This window comes from Theropithecus gelada, chromosome 9, assembly GCF_003255815.1.
Source record: "Theropithecus gelada isolate Dixy chromosome 9, Tgel_1.0, whole genome shotgun sequence".
NCBI classification, from domain to species: Eukaryota; Metazoa; Chordata; class Mammalia; order Primates; family Cercopithecidae; genus Theropithecus; species Theropithecus gelada.
In genome coordinates, this window is record NC_037677.1 from 35,805,523 (window position 1) to 35,828,769 (window position 23,247).

The 23,247-nt window shown below is 44.3% G+C and overlaps 1 protein-coding gene across 5 annotated transcripts in view; it reads left to right on the top strand.

Moving 5' to 3' along the window:
- FRMD4A (FERM domain containing 4A) overlaps window positions 1-23,247 on the top strand; it is a 695,424-nt gene that overhangs the window by 465,649 nt on the left and 206,528 nt on the right. For all 5 annotated transcript variants that reach the window (XM_025395888.1, XM_025395887.1, XM_025395886.1 and 2 more), the window contains one exon: window positions 12,208-12,273. In XM_025395888.1, the coding sequence (XP_025251673.1) occupies window positions 12,208-12,273 (66 nt within the window). The remainder of the gene's footprint in view (window positions 1-12,207; window positions 12,274-23,247) is intronic.

The window sequence follows — 23,247 nt, forward strand, 5'->3', positions numbered from 1 at the left end:
GTTCTGCACTTTTTGTGTGTTTTTACTTACTTGTTCCTCTTCACAACTCTACGAGGTAGGTATTGCTGTCATCTCCGTTTTATAGATTAGGGAAGGAGGCCAAGTTGGTGAACTTCTGGAGGATCACATTCAGCTAGGAAGTCATGAAACCAGGATAAGCCACAACCCCGGGTGGCCAAGCTCTGGTGCTCGGCTCTGACCCACCGTAAGCCCCGGTGATGTGGTCCAGGGAGGGCAGTGAGGGAGGCACAGTGTGTGGCTCAGTCCTCTGGGTCCCCAGGTCGCTGGAGGACAGGAGTGGGATGTGTACCTGGAGCCTCCTCCCCACCCTTGGCATCCCCAGCAGGGCACTGAGTCTGTGGCATTTTTCTCTCAAGCCAGTAATCAGCAAGAAACAGGACCACAGCTCCTTGGGTCACCTGTGTCCCCAGCACCAGGCTGAATGCATGGCGTAGAGGAGACACAGCGATGGGCTTTGGACTTTGCGTGAAAAATGTGCCTCCAGGCAAAGGAAACAGCACAGGCCAGGCCCCATGGCCAGGGAGAGGGTGGTCCTCGGAGGAACAGACTCTAGAAGTCCTGGATGGCCCAGTCTTGAAACTGAGAGGAGTAGTGGGAAGGAGAGTATTTGAAAAAAAAAAAGGGATCTGGTGAGGTGAGGCCAATGTCAGAGAGCCTGTTATCCATGTTCAGACAGTTGCCTTTCACAGATGCTAACAGCAATACGTAAAGAAGGAAGAATCTCACTCTGCACCCACATCAGGACTGGCCTCCGAGGCCTTCAGGCCTCTGTGCAGATCTGCCCAAGGGCTGCTCTCTGCCTCCCATCTCTGTTTCCGTTAGCCTCTGCCTCTGTTCAGACTGCACAGCACTCCCTCTCTGATCCAGATTTCCAGCTCCCTTTACTTTGTAAAGATTAGGCTCTATTCCCTTCCCCAGCCCCTCTCCTAATAATAATGAATAATAATAGCAATACAATCCAGTGCTCAGTAGGATTAAGGCTCTGAGGCTCTTCAGAGACTCTGGTTGCTCCAGTTGCAGAACCAAAGATATCTTGTATTTCCAGGCTTGAGTGAAAAGTACACATCTGCAGGTGTGTTGTAAATGAGGCCTTGCTAGTAAGTCTTCATAAGTGTATTTCCAGTAGAATAGTGGGTTAAAATCCTGATCATGTACTCAAAATGGAGGTAAAGAAAATCCTGTTTTCAGAAGACACTCTAGCAGTGGCAGAATGTAGGAGGAAACAGGTTCCTCCAAATTTTAGGGGTCCAGCTAGTTGGATGTCACCCAGAAAGCGCTGCCGCCCACCAGGAGCCTGTACGACTTTGTGCACCTGCCCGCCACCTGTGAGCGGCTTCTGCCCTGTGCTCCCCAGTATGGTGTCCATGGTGCAGGACCTAACTCTGGGGCCCATGCCATTGCGTCTTTCAGCGTCCATCTGCCCTTGTCATTGTAGTCAGAGTGTTGGCTGCCAGGCGTGAGGAGGGTGATTGTGGACCCGCCCCAGCAGAATCTTGGCCTTCCACATCCATCGCACCTGTCCATTGTCCGCACCATTAGCTTGTTTGATTGGCAGGCGGAAGGCACACCCCACCTCCCCACATCACACAACTGAGCTGTGGGTAGGAGTTCCTCTTCAGCAGGATGCCGTAGCGCCCTCCTGTTGTACCAGCCTCTTACCTGCCTGGGTCCATGCCTCGTCATCTACACTTTAGGCCCAGATACTGATGATTATTATTTTCTGACACGCTGCCCTGTAGCGTCATGTGGAGATGGCTAATTGCTCGGCCTGGAGGACTTGCGGCTTGAATCACATAGACCACTGGGTCCCCACACCAGGACTTCTCTTTTGCATTATCACAGAAAACCGAATTTCCTTTTGCTGCAGGAGCAGCAGCAGCAGAGCCACTAGGATTTGCTTTTCAAAGATCCGCAAGTAAAATGCCAGCCTGGGTTATGACTTCAAGTGCAAACCCGCAGAGGGTTGAGCTTTGAAGAATGCATCGCTATTTCCATTTTCTATTACATCAACATTGTCATGTTAATTTGTTTCTGATAGAGCCACTCACTTAATAACTTCCATGTGGTGTATGAGCTGCAACTAACTGTATCCAGCAGCCAAGAGCCTGAAGGACCCACCTGCCTGTGTTTTGTTTTTTGTTTTTTGAGACAGGATCTCATTCGGTTGCCCAGGCCAGAGTGCAGAGGCCTGATTTCAGCTCACTGCAACTTCTGCTTCCTGGGCTCAGGCAATCCTCCCACCTCAGCCTCCCAAGTAGCTGGGGCTACAGGCACACACCACCATGCCCTGCTAATTTTCATATTTTTGTTTTTGGGTTTTGCCATGTTGCCCAGGCAGGTCTCAAACTCCTGAGCTCAAAGGATCCTCCTGCCTCTGCTTCCCAAAGTGCTGGCATTACAGGAGTGAGCCTCCGTGCCTGGCTACACCTGCGTATGTTCTTTTAGATCCAGGAGAGTCACAATAGAGACAGGTGGAATCGTTTGCCAGAGGTTATAGAGCAACACAGGAACAAGGTCATCCTCTCTGAATGAGGCTTCTGGTGTCTCGTGCCTGTGTCTCCTTTCCTTGCATTGTCATCTTCTTTCAATATGATATCACTTGAGAACCAAGCGAAAGTAAGCTTCAGATAAACCAGAGGGAATAATTATCATAAAAATCATATTACAATGGTAATAAAAATGATTATATAAAATTTTTATAAAATAAAAATTTGTATTAAAAATTTTATTAAAAAATTACAATTAGCCTTTGGCCTTTAAAGTTTCTGGGCAGATCCCCCACTTGCCCACTGTTGTAATATGTGTTATTTTCCTGGTGCAGGTGAAGAGTGGACAGGGAATTGATGAATTTTATTTTTGAGATGGAGTCTCACTATGTTGCCCAGGCTGGTCTCGAACTCCTGGGCTCAAGCAGTCCTTCTGCCTTAGCCTCCTAGGTAGCTGGGATTACAGGGATGAGCCGCCATGCCCAGATAGATGAATTAATAAACATATATTATTTATTATATGTTAATTGTATATTATATATTCATTGTGTGTTATATATTACATATTATTTATTGTATATTATTTGTTATATATTATATAATGTTATATATTATATAACATATTATATATTATATTATATAACATATATATTATATATATTACATATATATCTATATGGGCTGCAAGTGGTGGCTCACATCTGTAATCCCAGAATTTTGGGAGGCTGTGGTGGGAAGATTACTTGAGCCCAGGAGTTCAAGACCAGCCCGGACAACATGGCGAGTCCCCATATCTACAAAAATACAAAAATTAGCCCTGTGTGAAGGTGCATGTCTGTAATCCCAGCTACTTGGGAGGCTGAGGTGGGAGAATCTCTTGAGTCCCAGGAAGGCAGAGGTTGCAGTGAGCTGTGATCATGCCACTGAACTCTAGCCAGGACCACAGAATGAGACCCTGTCTCAAAAACATAAAACAAACAAAAAAATATATATGACTGTATATATTCGAACTTTACATCATAATGCTCTTGGATACCTATAGATGTGTAGATATATACAGAACCACAGTAGATAAGGAGGATGAACAAGTCTAGAGATGTAATGTACAACATGAGGACTAAAGTTAAAATTGTATTGTTAGGATTTTTTGTTACATAAATAGAGTTTAGCTGCTCTCATCCCACAAAAAAGGTAACCATGTGAGATGATAGATATATTAACCAACTTCACGGTAGTAACCATTACACTATCTGTATGTATCTAATATTTTTGATTGTTTGTTTTTTGAGACAGAGTTTCGCTCTGTTGCCCAGGCTGGAGTGCAGTGGCGTGATCTCCGCTCACTGCAACCTCCGCCTCTCGGGTTCCAGTGATTCTCCTGCCTCATCCTCCCCAGTAGTTGGGATTACGAGTGCATGCCAACACACCTGGCTAATTTTTGTATTTTTAGTAGAGACCAGGTTTCACCATGTTGGCTGGGCTGTCCTGACCTCAAGTGATCTGCCCACCTCGGCCTCCCAAAGTGTTGTGATTACAGTGCAGGGATTAATATTTTTAACCAATTTTAAATTGCCTGAAGTCCTTTCTTTCCATGTGTATATTTCCTGTGAATTTCTTGAGGTTGCTGTAGCCGCGTGGCATTCATTCCTCTCCTCCTGGCAGAGATGTGCTTTATGATTATTGAGATTTTGTGGTCTTGCAACATTTGGGTACCTAGATTGGACTTTGAGTCTTCATTTTTCTGTGAAGGAAACTGAAGTAGAGAGAAAGATGTGGCTCTTGAGGTGACCCAGTACCCGGGGGCACCAACAATGACTTATGCCGGGAAGTTGTAGTCATGGCCTTGGAATTTCCTTCTGAGCCACACAACGGCCTGGGTCAGAGGTCAGATCACGAGGGGCTGCTGTCCTGCATCCGACATCCTCAGGGTGTCTTGTGGTTGAAGTTTAAGGGACTGTACCCGGGGAAGACGTGCTGTCAGCGGTAAGTCACTGGTAGGGCCTTGGCTTTTGAAATCTACATTTTCTGTCTGATGACTAAGTTTTAAAGGATAGCATCTCAGGTGGTTTGGGGAGTATTGGTAATTTTCCTAAATGAAGCGTGTTTTGGAAGGTTAATTCTTTGTTTTGTGCAATTCTAGTGAGTCATTAATATTGCTTATTTTATTGTCTTGTAAATGTATTGTCTCAAGAATGAATATGAGAAACAACTTGATGGCTTGCTTTTCACAGGGACGTCAATGAGTAGGCAATTGGTAACTAGACTAAAAAAATTTTTTGGCAGGTCTGTGAACATCTCACTAAACAGCTCTGCTCCCTCACCATCCCCTCCTTCAGCCCCACACCACAGTGTCTTCCCTGTAATAGTTTCAGTGTAAATTAGCCTCAGGAAACTAAGAGAATACATGTGTCAATTGACTATTTTTTAGTTTTTGTTTTAAAAAACACATGTTTTTTCCTGGGTTCAGGATCAATTTGCACAACTGCATTACATTTCTATAAAAATGCTGTAGGCCAGGCATAGTGGCTTATGCTTGTAATCCCAGCACTTTGGGAGGCTAAGGTGGGGAGGTCACTGGAGTCCAAGAATTTACATAGTGAGACGTGTCTCTACAAAAAATAAACACAGTTAGCTGGGCATGCTGGTGCGAGCCTGTAGTCCCAGATACTCAGGAGGCTGAGGTGGGAGGATCGCTTGAGCCTGGGAGGTTAAAGCTCCAGTGAGCTATGATAGCGCCCCTATACTCCAGCCTAGGAGACAGAGCAAGACCCTGTCTATAAAAATAACATAAAACAAGATGAGCCTGATAATATCTACCTCTTGTCTTACGAGGACTATGGGTTCAACACATATTAAGTATTTCCAAAACCATACAACTGATAATAATTAACAGCTAACATTGTGATGAGTATATACTTTGTACCAGATACAGCACTAAGAAATTTCCAAACATTAGTTAATTTAATAATTGCAGAGTTCCTACGAGGTAGAAGCTATTCTATCCCCCTTCTACAGACAAGGAACAAGGCTTAAAAAGATGAAGTAAGCTGGGAGTGGTGGATCACTCCTGTAATTCCAGCATTTGTCTGGGAGGCCAAGGCAGGAGGATCAATTGAGCCTAGGAGGTTGAGGCTGCAGTGAGCCAAGATCACACCATTGCACACCAGCCTGGGCAACAGAGCAAGACCCTGTCTTAAAAAAATAAATAAAAACCAAAATGAAACAAAAACCTTCTAAACAGTGGAACTAGGATTCTTTCTTCTCAGCAACTCCTGCACAGGCATATACCATGGCATAGAAATTATTTTGCAGGCCAGGTGCGGTGGCTCACGCCTGTAATCCCAGCATTTTGGGAGGCCAGGGCGGGTGGATCACCTGAGGTCAGGAGTTCGAGACCAGCCTGGCCAACATGGTGAAACCCCATCTCTACTAAAAATACAAAAAATTAGCCAGGCGTGGTGGCGGTCACCTGTAATCCCAGCTACTTGGGAGGCTGAGGCAGGAGAATTGCTTGAACCCAGGAGGCGGAGGTTGCAGTGAGCAGAGATCGCGCCACTGCACTCCAGCCTGAGCAATAAAATGAGGCTCCATCTCACAAAGAGAGAGAAAGAGAGAGAGAGAAGACTTTGCCAAACCTTGAATTCTGTTACTTTCCACGTGCGGGTGTGGTGTGGGCAGCAGAATGTTCCGAAGTTGCTGTTTTATGACTGTTTCCAATTTAAACCTAAACCAGAAAAATTAAATTTCACCTCTGATCTGGGTACCCTTCACCTCTCCGTATTACAAGACATCCTGAAATCACCATTTGTTATTGCTGGTTAGTTATTTTAGTAAGGCCTCATAGCAGAGACTCCCCTGGTACCTATGAACAATTATTCCTTCTGCCATTAATGATATATCAGGCTATTGCAGACAGATACCCTCAAAAATATGTATTTATAAATCCCTCTTTCCAAAATCTGCGCTCTCAAAAGTACTTCTGATCAAAATGGACTTTCCATTTTTTTTTTTTTTTTTTTTTTTAGAGATACGGTCTCACTCTGTCGCCCAAGCTGGAGAGCAGTGGCAGGATCATAGCTCACTGCAGCCTCCAACTCCTGGGCTCATGCAGTCCTCCTATTTCAGCCTCTGGAGTAGATGGGGCTATGGGTGTGCACCCCATGCCTGGCTAATTTTTTAATTTTTTTGTAGAGATGGGGTCTTGTTCTGTTGCCCAGACTGGTCTCAAACTCCTAGCCTCAAATGATCCTCCCTCCTTGGCCTCTCGAAGAGTTGAGATGACAGTCATGAGCTACTGAGCCTGGCCTGGCTTCCCATTAATTCTGTCTGCAGTGTGAGAATATGTCAGGGGTTCAATCTTAAGTATTCTGGCTTACATGACAACTCATTCTCATTTATCTGTTAACATTTAATTTTATTTGTTAAAAAGATAGGCAATCCAAAATTTACTGGGAAAGAAACTGCTTGTGCTCCATTTCCTATGCCTGACCTCAAATAGGGTCATTCATCTTTCTAGATAAATTTCTTTTTTACACTTTTTTAACTGAAAAAAAAAAAGTAACATGTTAAGTCATATTTGGATGTGGTGGAGTAGGCTAAACCACCCAGAAGCCTAATACTATTGCATATCTACTCCCATATTTTTGTTTTTGCCTCTTAATCCCTGTCCACGTGCATGACAATTAGGATACATAAATATATTTTTTTATTTTTATTTTTTATTTTTATTTTTTGAGACAGAGTCTCACTCTGTCACCCAGGCTGGAATACAGTGGCACAATCTTGGCTCACTGCAACCGCCACCTCCTGGGTTCAAGCAATTCTCGTGCCTCAGCCTCCCGAGTAGCTGGAACTACAGGTGTGTGCCACCATGCCTGGCTAATTTGTGTGTGTGTGTGTGTATTTTTAGTAGAGATGGGGTTTTGCCATGTTGCCTAGGTTGGTCTCTAACTCCTGAGCTCAGGTAATCCACCTGCCTCAGCCTCCCAAAGGACTAGGATTATAGGCATGAGCCACCGCGCCGGGCCAGGATACATATCAATGATAGTCTGCTGCGGTCACTGAAGCTAGTATCATAAATGTGTTTACATGTTTCTGCACAGTCTGCATGTCAGAGTGTACCTTAGCAGCAAAGTTGGATAGATTGGGGCAGACACTTCACTTTCAAAATAACACTTTTTCATATTTCCTTTAGAATCACAGGGCACTTGGCAGGCCTCTGCGAGGGCTAGAATTGTATTGTAGCAAGGCAATTGGTTATTGGAATGGTCGCCAGTTGACAGCTATGAGAAACCTTGTTCTCTAAAGGATTTCCTTTGAGGGTGATGCCAGGGCTCCAGTAGTGTCTGAACAGCTGGAAAGGAAAAAATCAAAACAAAACAAAACAAGGGAAAGCAGTATTATTTCAGAATTGTTAGTATTGAAAAGAAAATTTCAGTGTACCTGGCAAGTCAGACAAAGCTACAGATGTCAGTTCTTTGTGCACACCCAGAATGGTGAAGCTTTTCTGAAATGATGATAAGAACAAGATACTCTAACCTTACTTGAGTATGGAACAACAGGCAGGTGCTTGCTTTTGAAAAATAAACCACAGCAGTGCTGTCAAAAGAAAGTTGTACCTTCAAAAACATGATGATTCAAAGGTGAGTCTGTTAAGACACTTCTCTGTGCTGACTCTTTGCAGAGACATTTTGCTTTCTACAGGGAGGCATTAAAATATGGAGTATGTTTGTAAATTTCCCAGGAATGACTGTTGGGAAGAGGAAAGAAATTGGAAGACCTAGGGTGGATACTAACATCATGATACGTAGTTACTTCCTTAAATTGCTGAGCAGATAAGGTGAGATTGTTTTACGTAATGAGGATTGTTTTTTTCAGATGAAAATGAGAACCTCAGGGAAGACCTTTAAGTGTGAGTGTGAACTTTGTGAGCTTGGAAATATTTCGAGAAAATGATACATTTCATCTTCTTTATTACTGAGATTAAAACTTTATTTGAGCCAATAATGTCTTTCAGATACCAGTTTGTTTTCATAAAATTTATTAGACTGTGATTAAGTAACTCAAGAGTATGTTTACACCCTTAACCTTTTATGATAAAATGAAGCTCAAAACTGTTTTATAATGCAGAAAACAAACAGCATTTCTTCCTTAAAACTCTCCCCTATTCTCAGTCGAGACTTTTCTCAAATCTATGACTAAAGTTTTAAAAGAATTTCATGGAACTTTCTGGATGTGATACCATTTTCCTTCTTAAAACTTTTACTCTATTAACCTTAGGTTCTTTCTAATGAGAACTGAATCAGTGTAGCTCGAAAACTTTATCTAAAGTACCTGTGCAATTGCTATTATCTGCCCTATTGAAACTTGAAATTAACATTTCTGATGTACTTTTTTGAAGAAGGAATCATTTATACATGTTGGTATAGCAGCACCTATTTCAGTCTAATTTAAAATTGTAATGGCTTTCATTGAACTTAGGGAATGATTGAAAGGAAGCTGATGGGTTTTTAAAAATTAAGTCAATCAGTGAAGATGCTTACTCTGTGCAAGGTTGATGGATTCTAACAGGACTTGAGCCCGTTTTCCTGCTAAGGCAATTAACACCTGCAGTTAAGTGTTCAACAGGTGAATAAGGACTTTGCATAGACCCATCAAATGTCCACAGTGGCCTGCTTTGACTTATATGTGCAGAATGGCAAGGCTTTGGGTTGAAGTTTTTCCTCTGTTTTTAATCTGTTCGTTGGAGGGCTTATGAATATGTGAAACTTTTCTTGATTTTTCTCAGAGCTGGGGGCTGCTGAGTAATTGTTGTAACTCAGAATCAAGAGACGTTGAGATTAGCCCCCGTGTAAGCAGGACATGCTGTGTTGAGTTAGATCCCAAAACAAGGGTAACCTGACTTGATGGGAATATGGGATGACTTCTTTAGAGGAGGGAATAAGATAATTTTCTCATAGGATTTCATGACAGCTTTGGATATGTTGACAATTAGTGAATAATCCCTGTTGAACCAGAAGAAAAGAGACTGTCTTTTTTTGTTGTTTATTTAACCTTGCCCTGCCTGCAAATACATTGGGGGTTAGGGCTTCACCATATGAGTTTTAGGGGAACACAATCCAGTCCATAACTCCCGGTCACCAGGAGCTGAGGGTCAAGGAGAGGGTCATGAAGGACGCAGGCCGGCTGGCCACTGGATGGGACTGAGCGGTGAGTGCAGTAGGCACCCTCGGCCCACGACTGTGCCGCCACCTGCTTCCATTTGCAGAGATGCTCATTTTCATCGGGATAGCAGCTCCAGACCTAAAAGGCCTTGAGAAATGTCAGGGTTATTTTTAGCCTGGAGAGTTGGTACGTCCCGTGGCGCATGAGAGAAACGAGACTGTTCTGTAGTCCCAGCTACTCAGGAGGCTGAGGTGGGAGTATCACTTGAGTCTGGGAAGTGGAAGTTACAGTGAGTTGAGATTGCATCACTGCACCCCAACCTGGACAACAGAGCAAGACTCTGTCTAAAAAAAAAATTAAAATAAGAGCTCCCTTAGGGCCAGGCACTGTGCTAAGTGTGTAAAGGCAAGACTGTGTCTCATCTGAGACTGTCTTTTTTATCTTTCCTGGAGGAAAGGTTTATGAGAAGGACCCTCGTGGCTGGACAAGGAGACAAGGCCAGGATCTGCTCATACGCATCCTTTCTTTAGATCTGCTTAAAGTGGCCAGTTAGCTGGGGAAAAGAACTTGTATTTAGTGGGGACTCTAGAGTCATATAAAATAGGCGTTGAGTTCTCTAAAGGATTTCCTCTAAAGAAGTACAAGGAAGGAAACTTACGTGTCATCTGGTCCAGACGGTCGTGTTGGAGCTATTTCATACTAGTCTGTGAGAGCCAACTGCTGCATTTTCAGGAATGCAGGGTGCCAATTGTAAAGCATAGCCATTGTTAAAATGAAATTCTATACACAGGCTTAAACACATGGCGCTAACAAACAAAGGTAATAAAAATCTATCCCGGCCGGGCGTGGTGGCTCACGCCTGTAATCCCAGCACTTTGGGAGGCTGAGGCAGGCGGATCACGAGGTCAGGAGATCGAGACCATCCTGACAAACACTGTGAAACCCTGTCTCTATTAAAATACAAAAAATGAGCCAGGCGTGGTGGCGGGCGCCTGTAGTCCCAGCTACTCGGGAGGCTGAGGCAGGAGAATGGCGTGAACCTGGGAGGCAGAGCCTGCAGTAAGCCGAGATCGCGCCACTGAACTCCAGCCTGGACGACAGAGCAAGACTCTGTCTCAAAAAAACAAAAAAAAAAAACAAAAAAAAACACAAAAAAACTATCCCTTCCTAATTGTTTTTACGGCACTTACCTGTTTTCTATAAGCTGAGGTTATATTTGTCTGTTGTATCTGTATGTTGGAATTCCTAGCAGTGTTGTCATGACAGTAGCTTGAAATCAGACATGATGAAGGTATTTAGAGTGCAGCAAGACAATTTATGGTTAGAATGGTCACCAGTTGACATCCATGAGAAGCGTTGTTCTTCAAAGGATTTCCTTGGAGGGTGATGCCAGGCTCCAGCAAATGCTACAAATCTGGCTTTTGCCTTCCAGAAAGCCAGTTGTTAAACATTCACCAGTACCCCACTGGACTCAGCCCATTTATTTTTGTATATGAGACAGGGGCATGGAGATGAACGGTGACTTGTCCGGAGTCCTGCAGCCCCTTGTAACCAGCAGGGCCAAGACTAGACTTGGGTCTCCCAGGCTTTCTGTTATACCACTCAGAGATTTCAGTCCTGAAAGGCACAAGGGACAGGGGTTGGATTTGCCTGTGGGCTCTTGTCTCCAGTGCTTTTCTATTATTGGTTACAGCACTGTAGGGAATCGGGTCATACGCAAGAAGGGGGCTGATTAACTAACACAGAAACCAAATTCATTGCCAGGTAGGTGGTCATCTGCTTTCTGGATACCAGCAAGTGGGATAAATGAAGAGGAGGCAGAGATTGGATCCTGAGCTCCGTCCCTAATGCATGCGGGTACAATTATTGAATGGAAGACTAAGTAAAGAATGAACAACACCTACCACCCCTGAGAATATGTTATATATGTATTTGCTAGTTTGTTTTACATCTCCCTTATTAGAATATAAGCTTCATGAGGATGGAAACTTTGTCTCGTGTGCCGCAGTACAACTAGCTCCCAGAAAAGTGCCTGGCTGTGCTTAATAGATATTTTCTTCTTCTTCTTCTTCTTTTTTTTTTTTTTTTTGAGATGGAGTTTCACTCTTGTTGCCCAGGCTGGAGTGCAGTGGCATGATCTCAGCTCACTGCAACCTCCACCTCCTGGGTTCAAGCAATTCTCCTGCCTCAGCCTCCCGAGTAGCTGGGACTACAGGTGCCCACCACCACGCCCGGCTTATTTTGTATTTTTAGTAGAGACAGGGTTTCTCCGTGTCGGTCAGGCCGGTCTCAAACTCCCGACCTCAGGTGATCCACCCACTGGGATTACAGGCATGAGCCACCGTGCCCGGCCTCAATAGATATTCTGGAATGATTGAACGAACTGATATTTCCAATTCCTGGCATTATACAGTGCCGACTCCCATAGGAAGTTTTGTCCAGAGGAATATGCCTAGCAGAGCGCAGCGTCGGCAACCCTCTAACCCTTTGTCTGGCTGCTAGACTCTCAGTGATTACCATTTCTCTTCCCTCTTAGATGACGGAGGGCCGCCGATGTCAAGTACATCTTCTTGATGACAGGAAGCTGGAACTCCTAGTACAGGTAAATCACTTTTGGTCAATTTTCTGAGTTTCTTTGGCAACCGATGTGGTTTCAGACCTTGATCCAGCAGGGGATGAAGGGGGATATGGTAAACTGCTTTTAAATCTCTGTCTGTTAATATCTGTGAGAGAATGACTAGGACACACCAGGGTGTTTTGTGTGTGTGCTATTTTGGTTGTGTCTGTACACCAGCCTAAGGCATCCAAGGCCAGATGTACATCTAGCCTATTGTTACAAATTTCTAGAAAAGGAAATTCCACAATGCCATTAGCTATTCTTTCTGCCTGGAAGGAGTTAACTACAATGTAACCTAAATAGCTCTTGCTGTAACTAAAATTGATTTAGTCTTCCTTGCTCAGAGGGAATAGAAAAAGGTTTGGCTCTTTTTGTTTTTTTGTTTTGTTTTGTTTTGTTTTGAGACAGAGTGTTGCTCTTGTTGCCCAGGCTGAAGTGCAGTGGCGCGATCTTGGCTCACGGCAACCTCCGCCTCCCGGGTTCAAGTGATTCTCCTGCGTCAGCCTCCCGAGTAGCTGGGATTACAGGCATATGTCACCATGCCCTGCTAATTTTTTGTATTTTTAGTTGAGACGGGGTTTCTCCATGCTGGTCAGGCTGGTCTTGAACTCCTGACCTCAGGTGATCTGCCCACCTCGACTTCCCAAAGTGCTGGGATTATAGACGTGAGCCACCGTGCCTGGCATAAAGATTTGTTCTTTTCTTTTCTTTTCTTTTCCAGTTGAGATTAAAGAGGAAAAATCTCTGTCCTCTTTCTAAGTGCTAAGCAACCCCCTTCTTACCCCATCCCATAGGTTGACATTGGCATCACTTGTGAGCATCTGGAGAAACTGAGATGCAGGAAATCAATCAATTAATTCCAACTAAGAACACATCAGTGTCAGCAAAGTTGGAGAAGTAATTGGAATCATACACCCTCGTCTTTTTCAACTTGTTCTTAAACAGACCATTGTTTGACCCAAAGCTCTAAAGAATGGTGTCTCCAACTCTGACTTAAAAAGTTTACCATTCCAGATCTGTTGTTCAATGCCAATTTTTATTACATTTGCTTGCTGTTTGTTCTTAGATGTCTATCTCCGGGTCCTAGGGCATTGTGTCGCACTTTCGATCACATTTAGCTGTGAAGGAGCTGCAATTTATCAGTGGATTGAGAGGATGCCACCTGCTCATGGGGGAAGTGATGATACTTCAAAGGGGAAATTCACATGTAGACACTTTTGTCTCGTGTCACCTTGTACATGCTGCTTGGAATTGAAAGTGTTCAAACTGCGGACTTTGCGTTAATACTTTTAATAGGATTCAAATGATAAAGGCTTTATAAATGCAATATAGGAAACAGAAAATAGGAAAAAGGCTCATAAGCACATAACACTAATAATTCAAGTGCTGTTCTCATTTTGGTGGATTTCTTTCCAGCATTTTTCATATTTATATTTCTTGTATGATTACAGTCATGACTGTTATTACACATGACTGTAATCATACAAGAAATGTATATGTATAATTCTGCATATCTTATTTTTCCACTTACCATTGTCTTTCACTAACATTTTCTAAGTGACTGTAAATTGTCATTTTCGGGAACAGCTGCATAAATTCTAGAAATTGATATACAATTATTATCTAATCATGTCCCCATTTGAGTATATTTAAGGGATTAAAAAAATAATTTTCCCACTATTACAAATAAATGCTGTGATTAACGTATCCCTATATACAGGGTTCTCCTGCATTTTAGATTATGGCCATTTTAGGCTCGATTCCATGGCCTAAAGTCATTAAAAGTCATATTTGTGGTTTGAATTTGGAAGAGTGAGGCAATAAAGGGAAACCATCAAATTGAGTGAGATCTCATTAATTAGCAGAATCATTAACTGAGAAACATTCAAAGCTTCAAATTGCCAAGAGTCAGTGTAAAGAGTTTATAGGCAAGTGGTCTGGTGTATTTTACATGCTTTTCCTGAATCGAAGCTTGGAGGTTTAGAAAGAAGCCACCTTCTGGCATAGGAAATGAGATCTCAAATGGCAGTTCAAAAACTATCTCTTGGCCAGCCTGCTTTGAGAAAGAAATAGATTTAATTACTGATGTGCGCAGTTTGGGAACAGTTACCCTCAACCCTGTAAAATCAAGAAAATGTTGAATTAGACAAACGAGAGTTCATGTTTTTCCCACCGCTTTATAGAACAGACTTCCCGTGTTATTCTCTCTTCCTGGAACATGCTCCTTCCCACACCCCCACATCCTGGACCTGGCTGGTGTCTCTTAGGTCTTTATTTCACAACTTGGAAGATACCCCCCACCAATGCTTTCCCTGACCCCCTCCGACTAGTCTGTCCTGTGTTCCTTTCTTATGAGATGGCCACGCCTCGCTGTCATTGGTTGTGTACTTGTTACCACTTCCTGGAGCCCCCGACAGTTTGAGGGCTAGGTCTGTGTCTGCATCATGGTGCAGTACCTAGCCCAGGGTCAGGCACGTAATGTCACTAAGTAAAGACTTGTTGAATGAAAGAATGGATAAACCCTAAGATGCCTTGGCACTACTTCCCCCAAAGACTTCTTGCCAGAGTACCAGTTGCTTCACAGGGAATGTAGCTTCATGCGCGCGCACACACACACACACACACACACACCTGTCTATCTGTAGATACACACACTATCTGTACATTGAGAGATATACACACTACCTATACATAGATACACACACTATTTGGCTAGGTATTGATAGTATGTGTATCTATGTATAGATAGATAGATGATAGATAGATAGATAGATAGATAGATAGATAGATAGTTAGTGTTCATGTGTGTTAAGCTAAATACATATATATATTTATATATATGAAAGATTCTAAATTTAATTGCAGAATGGGCTTTAGCAAAACTTGGAGAAACAACATTAAAACTAGTGAATGAAAGGCAGCTTGAATCTATCACTCTTTTTTTCTCCTCTGCAAAATTCTGTTGCCCGGGACTCTATCTGTTGGGCGGTATCCTCTCTAAAGGGAATCTGGATTTTCTAGCTCTTCTGGACCCAGCTCTAAGTTTTTAATAAAACGTTTGACCTAAACTCTTTCATATTTTACATTCAGAGAGTGGTAGCCTTCAGGTTCATTTATACTTTAGTCATCACAATATATTAAACACTGAGACCGATATTGTTAAGAATAATTTCAGAATATTTGTAGTAAGCCTTAGACAAAGCAATGCCTTTCCTGATCTTTTGACCTGGAGCTGTAGGGGGAGGGGATGGGTGGAAAAGGCACCTACATTGACCTGACAAGGTTTGTAACACGGCGAGTCAGGTTTAGAGCAAGTGTTTCTCTCCCCCAGATAAGTAAATGGGTTGGCATGAGGGTGACTGACTGATAGATATTAATAAGATGGAGTGGATGGGGGAGGTTAGTTTTTAGCCACTGTGAGGATAGGAGGCTCATCAAAGGCTACACCTCAGATCTTCAGAAGCAGAGAAACTTCTGTGGCATCAATGTTGGGCAAGAAAGCTGATGGCATCCAAACCGACTCCCCAATTGCCTCTTGCCAGGAGGATGCAGTAGCAGACAACCACACAGATAATTTCAGGCAGCACTGTAAACTCGGCCACTCCAAGCATAATATTTCCCTCCTCTGGGTTGCAGAGAAAAAAATGACTGTCATCCTAATGTTTCATGTTTATTCCATATAGCATTTTGAAATTACCAACTGAAATCTGTGCTTCCAAATCCTCTGTTGCTCTGAGAATATCACACGTTATTCACGGTAGGGGAGGGCAGTCAAGAGTGACATACTAGGAATTAATATTCGAGAGGCTCATCCCTAAATTCACAGGCAATTTCCTGACACCCACATCTTTACCAGGTAGCTCCTTAAGTCCTGAAATTCCACTTAAAAGCAGCTGGAAGATGACGTGAGCATTTAACCACAGAGCATGCCTGCAGCCTTGGTTGTGGACACATGCAGGTTGCATAGACAGATTGCCCTCCAGTTCAGCCCGCAGAGAGCATCTTCTGCTCTGTCTTCCAAAATTGTTTCCACCAGTTGGAAATGTACTTTTAAAAAAGCCTTCATCAGGCCAGATGCAGTGACTCACACCTGTAATCCCAGCATTTTCAGAGGCCAACAAGAGTGGATCACTTGAGGTCAGGAGTTAGAGATCAGCCTGGCCAACATGGTGAAACCCCGCCTCTACTAAAAATACAAAAAAAATTTAGCTCGGTATGGTGGTGCACGCCTGTAATCCCAGCTCCTCAGGAAGATGAGGTAGGAGAATCACTTGAACCTGGGAGGCGGAGGTTGCAGTGAGCCAAGATTACACCACTGCACGCCAGCCTGGACAACAGAGCAAGACTTTGTCTCAAAAAGAAAAAAAGCCTTCATCAAAATGAGAGGAGACATCCTCATCTCAGTCTTGGAGCTGCCTCTTCTGGAGGATGCTATAACCAGATATGGGGGGCAGAGTATGTTTTATGGTCAGCGAACTCCCCAAGTCTCGTTGTCATATCCTTGCTACTCGACAATTATTTTCTTCGTTTATTTTCTGACCCGAATGTATATTTGGGGGAGCGTTTTGACAGCAGAGAAGGGGACGTGTGCTTTAGCCATAGTGAGAATGATTTAAGTAAGAATTTCCGAACAGTGAGAGTCGCTAGATGGGGTACAGGAAGCCGTTAGTAGGAAAAATTCTGGACTCTTTCTCTTGACCTTCATAAAAATAGAGTGGATTTTCACTAGAATGGAATGGCTGAGGTGTGGCCCTTCCTTATTTGGTTCACTTGAGGCTTGTGAGACTGTAGATATCCTGTCTCACAGGGAGCCAGCCCAACGCCAGAAAAACTGACCTGACCTTCTATTGCTAGGCAGGCTTTGTTTCGGTGCTTCTCCCCATCACTTTAGATGAGTGGTTGGCTGAATTTCTTCCCCACCCCTACTCATTTTTTTTTTTTTTTTTCCTGAGACAGAGTCTTGCTCTATCACCCAGTCTGGAGTGCAGTGGTGCAGTCTTGGCTCACCGCAACCTCTGCTTCCTGGGTTCAAATGATTCTCCTGTCTCAGCCTCCCGAGTAGCCGGGACTACAGGCCTGCACCACCACGCCCAGCTAATTTTGTATTTTTAGTAGAGACAGGGTTTCGCCATGTTGACCAGGCTGGTCTCGAATTCCTGACCTCAGGTGACCTACCCGCTGCATCCTCCTGTAAAGTGCTGAGATTACAGGCATGAGCAAACCGCACCTGGCCCCCACTTTTTTTTTGGGGCAGGGTCTCACTCCATCAACCAGGCTGTGGTGCAGTGGCGCGATTACAGCTCACTGCAACCTCAACCTTCTGGGATCAAGTGATCCTCCCAACTCAACCTCTCCAGTAGCTGGGGCTGACAGATGTGCATTACCATACCCTGCTAATTTTTTAAATTTTTAGAGAGAAAGGGGCTCCCTGTGCGGCCCAGGCTGGTCTCCAACTCCAGAGCCCAAGTGATCCTCCTGCCGTAGTCCTTCTCAAAGTGTTAAGATGGCAGGCGTGAGCCACAGCCACCACGCCCGGCCCTTCTTCCCTTTGATGATAGAGCTTTACACATAGGAGTCCTCTCCATCCCCTCAATTCTGCCACAATGAACCTCACGCCTTGCTTTCTCTAGGGGATCTGCCCCATGGTGTGCATCTCCTTTCCAAGTTCCAAGCTGCCCTAGGATTTCCACATCTCTCCCCTCTGACCCAGTCCCTTAGTGGCCATTGGCAAGACATTTACAACTGTCCCCTGTGTGCAAACAGAGGCACAAAGTGTCCCTATGATTCTGAGAAGTGGAGCAAACTGTGACTAGACCGTGTTTTCTAAGGGAATTAAAGATAGCACTTAGATTATTGCCGTGTATTACACAGGGCTCAGAATCCTGAAAAAGCAACCAAGACAGAAGCATTTGGAAAGATCTAAGCTGCACCTTGTGGTACAGTAGCCACCAGCCACATGTGACCATTGAGCAAAATGTGGCCAGTGCAAATTGAGATGTGTGCGAGCATAAATCACACGCCAGCTATGAGCAAGTATAAATCACATGCCAGCTTGTGAAGACTTCCTATGAAACTTAAGTAAAATGTCTTGTAAATGATTTTTGCCTTGGTGAGTCCATGTTAAAATAATATTTTGGAAATATTAAGATAAAATAAATATATAATAAAATAAATTTCACCTTTTAACCTTTTAAATATGGCTAAAAAATTAAAATCTTGGCCAGGTGTGGTGGCTCACGCCTGTAATCCCAGCACTTTGGGAGGCCGAGGAGGGCAGATCATGAGGTCAGGAGATCAAGACCATCCTGGCCAAGGTCAAGACCACGCCACCGAGCGTGGTGGCGTGTGCCTGTAGTCCCAGCTACTCAGGAGGCTGAGGCAGGGGAATTGTTTGAATCCGGGAGGTGGAAGTTGCAGTGAGTTGAGACCACGCCACTGCAGTCCAGCCTGGCACCAGAGCAAGACTCCATCTTAAAAATAATAATAATAATAATATCTTATATTGGGCTCACTTTTGTGGCTCACGTTGTATTTCTTTTGGATGGCTATTTCTAGAGCAGCAGGGCCCAAACCTTTTTGGCACCAGGGACTGGTTTCATGAAAGACAATTTTCCCACAGACGGGGTGTGGGGGTGGTTTCAGAATGATTCAAATATATTACATTTATTGTGTACTTTATTTCTATGATTACCACATTATGACATATCATGAGATAATTCTACAGCTCACCATAATGTCAAATCAGTGGGATCCCCGAGCTTGTTTTCCTGCAACTACATGATCCCACCTGTGAGTGACTGGAGACAGTGACAGAGCATCAGGCACTAGAATCTTTTTTTCTTTTTTTTTTAAATATTTGAGAAGGAGTCTTGCTTTGTCACCAGTCTGCAGTGCAGTGGTGCAATCTCAGCTCACTGCAACCTTTGCCTCCTGGGTTCAAGTGATTCTCCTGCCTCAGCCTCCTGAGTGGCTGGGATTACAGGCACGTGCCACCACACGCCTGACTAATTTTTGTATTTTTAGTAGAGACAGGGTTTCACCATGTTGGCCAGGATGGTCTTGATCTCCTGACCTCATGATCCACCCGCCTTGGCCTCCCAAAGTGCTGGGATTTCAGGCGTGAGCCAGCGCACCTGGCCTAGATTCTTATAAGGAGTGTACAACCTAGATCCCTCACATGCACAGTTCACAGTAGGGTTTGCACTCCTGCGAGAATCTAAAGCTGCTGCTAATCTGACAGGAGGCGGGGCTCAGGCAGTAATGCAAGCAATGGGGAGAGGTTATAAATACAGCTGAAACTTCTCTCACGGCTCATCTCTTGCTGTGTGGCCCATTCCTGACAGGCCATAGACTGGTATCAGTCCATGGCCCAGGAGTTGGGGATTCCTGCTATAGAAGATAGAAAACAATTTAAGCTAGAGAAAATATTATGAAGGCAATAGAATTGTTTGGGGTTACACGGATATAATACTGGATGTTTGGCACAATAACAACTATGTTTTACAATTCTTTTTCTTTTCGTTTTCTTTCTTTTTGTTTTGTTTTGTTTTGTTTTGTTTTGTTTTGTTTTGAGACAGAGCCTCGCTCTGTCACCCAGGCTGGAGTGCAGTGACGTGATCTCGGCTCACTGCGGCCTCCGGGTTCAAGTGATTCTCCCACCTCAGCCTCCAGAGTTGCTGGGATTACAGGCACCTGCCATCATGCCCGGCTAATTTTTGTGTTTTTGTAGAGATGAGGTTTCAGTGTGTTGGCCAGGCTTCTCTTAAACTTCTGATCTCAGGTGATCCACCCGCCTTGGCCTCCCAAAGTGCTGGGATTACAGGCGTGAGCCACTACACCTGGCCTACAATTCTTTATAGAATTTATATGGAGCATATCTTATTTAATCCTCGCAGTAACTGTGTAAAGTAGGTGCCAAGCAAACAGAAATTCAGAAAGATTAAATAACTTGCTCAAGGTCACATAGCCAGTTAAGTATATGTAGCTTGAGTGTAGATCCTCTGATAGTATAGCCCATTCTCTCTTCACTGCACTGTAACCACTATATGTAATAAAAACCCGAGACATGTATCTATTAGTAGTTCACCTGGAACATGGCTGCTCCGCCAGCCCCTGACACCGGAGCCATAAATGATGGCAACTAAAGACTTCGAACCTTATCTCAGGTCTGCAACTGAAGATGGGCTTACCCAGGTCATTTCATTCCTTGGAACTCAGTACCTAACCTATCTGGCAAAGCCTGAAACATGTGACACATTGTCATGAAGGACTTCCGTGTCATGCATAAGCCTCGGGCTAGCAGGTGCGAAAGAAACTTCCACAGCAGTGGATGAAATAATGGTTGCCTTCCTGTCACTTTCCTCTGTCTGACAGCAATGCGGGTAATATCCCGTCTCAAAGGTCAAGTACATTAATATGGGCTGTCAGTAAAATAACATTGAGGGCAAGTAAATAGCCTGGCTATTATGGGCTAGAAAAAAAACATGTATGATTTTTTAAAAATCTAGAACTGTAATAGTGCTACCTAAAATAGATGAATAAACTTGGGTTCTCTCTTTTTTTTTGAGATGGAGTCTCGCTCTGTCACTGAGGCTGGGGTGCAGTGGTGTGATCTCGGCTTACTTGACTTATTGTAACCTCTGCCTCCTGGATTCAAGCGATTCTTTTGCCTCAGCCTCCTGGGTTCAAGCGATTCTCCTGCCTCAGCCTCCTGAGTAGCTGGGATTACAGGTGCCTGCCACCACACCCAGTTTATTATTTTTATTTTTAGTAGAGGCAGGATTTTACCATGTTGGCCAGGCTGGTCTCGATCTCCTGACTTCAGGTGATCCACCCACCTTGGCCTCCCAAAGTGCTAGGATTACAGGCATGAGCCACCGCGACAGGCCTAAACTTGGATTCTCTATGCACAGGTGCACACCCATGTTTATATTCACCCTCATAAACCAGCCTTAGCGACTTCTGTGGTTAATGATATTCTTCTGCAAAAATGCAAGAGATGGCCAGGTGCTGTGGCTCATGCCTGTAATCCCAACACTTTGGGAGTCTGAGGCGGGTGGGTCACCTGAGGTCGGGAGTTCGAGACCAGCCTGACCAACTGTGAAAGCCCATGTCTACTAAAAATACAAAATTAGCCAGGCATGGTGGTGCATGCTTGTAATCCCAGCTACTCAGGAGGCTGAGGCAGGGGAATCGCTTGAACCTGGGTGATGGAGGTTGCAGTGAGCCGAGATTGCACCGTTGCACTCTAGGCTGGGCAACAAGAGTGAAACACCATCTCAAAAAAAGAAAAAATGCAAGAGATTGTTTTCTACCAAGTAAAGCAGGAATCCCCCCAAAGTGCATGTTGCCAAGCAGAGAATACAAAGTTGATTCCATATCTTCCCAACGGAGCAGTGTGGGCAGGTGGGCTCATGTGGTCTGCCTGCTGGGCCATCTACTGAGGCGTACTCCAGGTCTGCCATCTGCTCCTGTCTGGTCTGAATCCACCAGGAGTTACTGTCACAGCCAAGGGCTGGGAAGGCATATGCAGAAGCAGGGAGCAGACGGAGGGACTCAGTGTTATGAACCTTCTGTCCGGGACCTCCCAGGCCACCAGGCCACCTCCTGAAACAAGAGCCAAAGGGGTTCAGGCAGCCCCACTTTGGGCTGACCTCACACCTCACTGTGATCCCATCATCATTTATTAGGCTCCTCTCTGCAAACCTGGGCACTTCACCAAATGAGCAAAACAGATGTCTTCCCAGCCCCCGGGGGTGGCTGGTAATATTTAACATTTGAAAAGCACATGGTGAAGAAAGACGTGTTAAGATGTAGAGCACAGACAGATAACGCAATGGTAAATCTATTTGTAATCAAAAACGCATTGGGTGATGTAGAGGAATAAGAAATAGTCCATAAAATATACTCTTGGGAAGCACAAGCAGGTAAGTCGTTTCCTCCTTGGTGAGGAGGGAGGAGACACGATCCATCTTCCTTCTTCAGCCAAGGCCTTTGTGGGAAAGTTGGTGAGCTTTCTTTTTGCCCTGGTTAGAACAAAGGGGAATTCCAGTCTCACTGAGAGGCTATGAGAGAAGGCTGAGCATCAGGATACAGCAGATTGATGCGATCATCTAGGGAACCCCCGACCCCGTATACACACACACACACACACACACACACACACACACACACACACACACACGTGCTTGTTGAGGAGAGGAGAAGAGACCATCCCCATCTCCTCAGCTTAATGGGTCCATGCTGCTGGTTGCCTGGCAACACCCCCTCTTTGCACCGCTGCCCCCCTCCCCCTTCTTCCTGGACCACCTCCGTGTCTGTGCCCCCTTGTCCCTTTGATGCCAATTTTAACCTGTTGTAAAATGTATTCATTGGAACCATTTGAAATTGCCAATATTTGGCAGACTTTGTCCTACTAAGAGGACAGCTTCATGTGGCTCAAAGCAAATGTGAAGAGAGAGAGAAAAAAAGGGAGGGAAGACTTAGCCCTCCAGAACATTGCAGGGGGTTGTTCGTTTTACTACTGAGTTATGTTTTTCTATAATATCTTTACAAAATCCTTTCCACATCTTCCCTATGGTAGCCCCATAGGAGACTGTGCAGATGGGAGTCTCAGGATAGGACATTAAACTACATGCTTCTACTTTCTGTCTCTCTGCCAAGGGGGGATAAGAAGGGATTGGGGAGATTAAAACAAACTCAACTCACAATGCAGTTCAGCAAAATGCAAACAATTGTATTTACAGGGGAAAGGCACACACGTGTGCACACACCTCTGTGTAGAGTATAAGGATGGAGTAACAGGGACCTGAGGGGTAACAAATCTGTGGCTATCATCATTTTTATTAATCCATAACTCACAGTTTGATTTTGGGCACATTGCTTAATTCAAGTACTTGCTTGTTTGGTAAATATTTATTATTTGTCTACCACCGTGCTACACAGATCTAAGCATCCCTT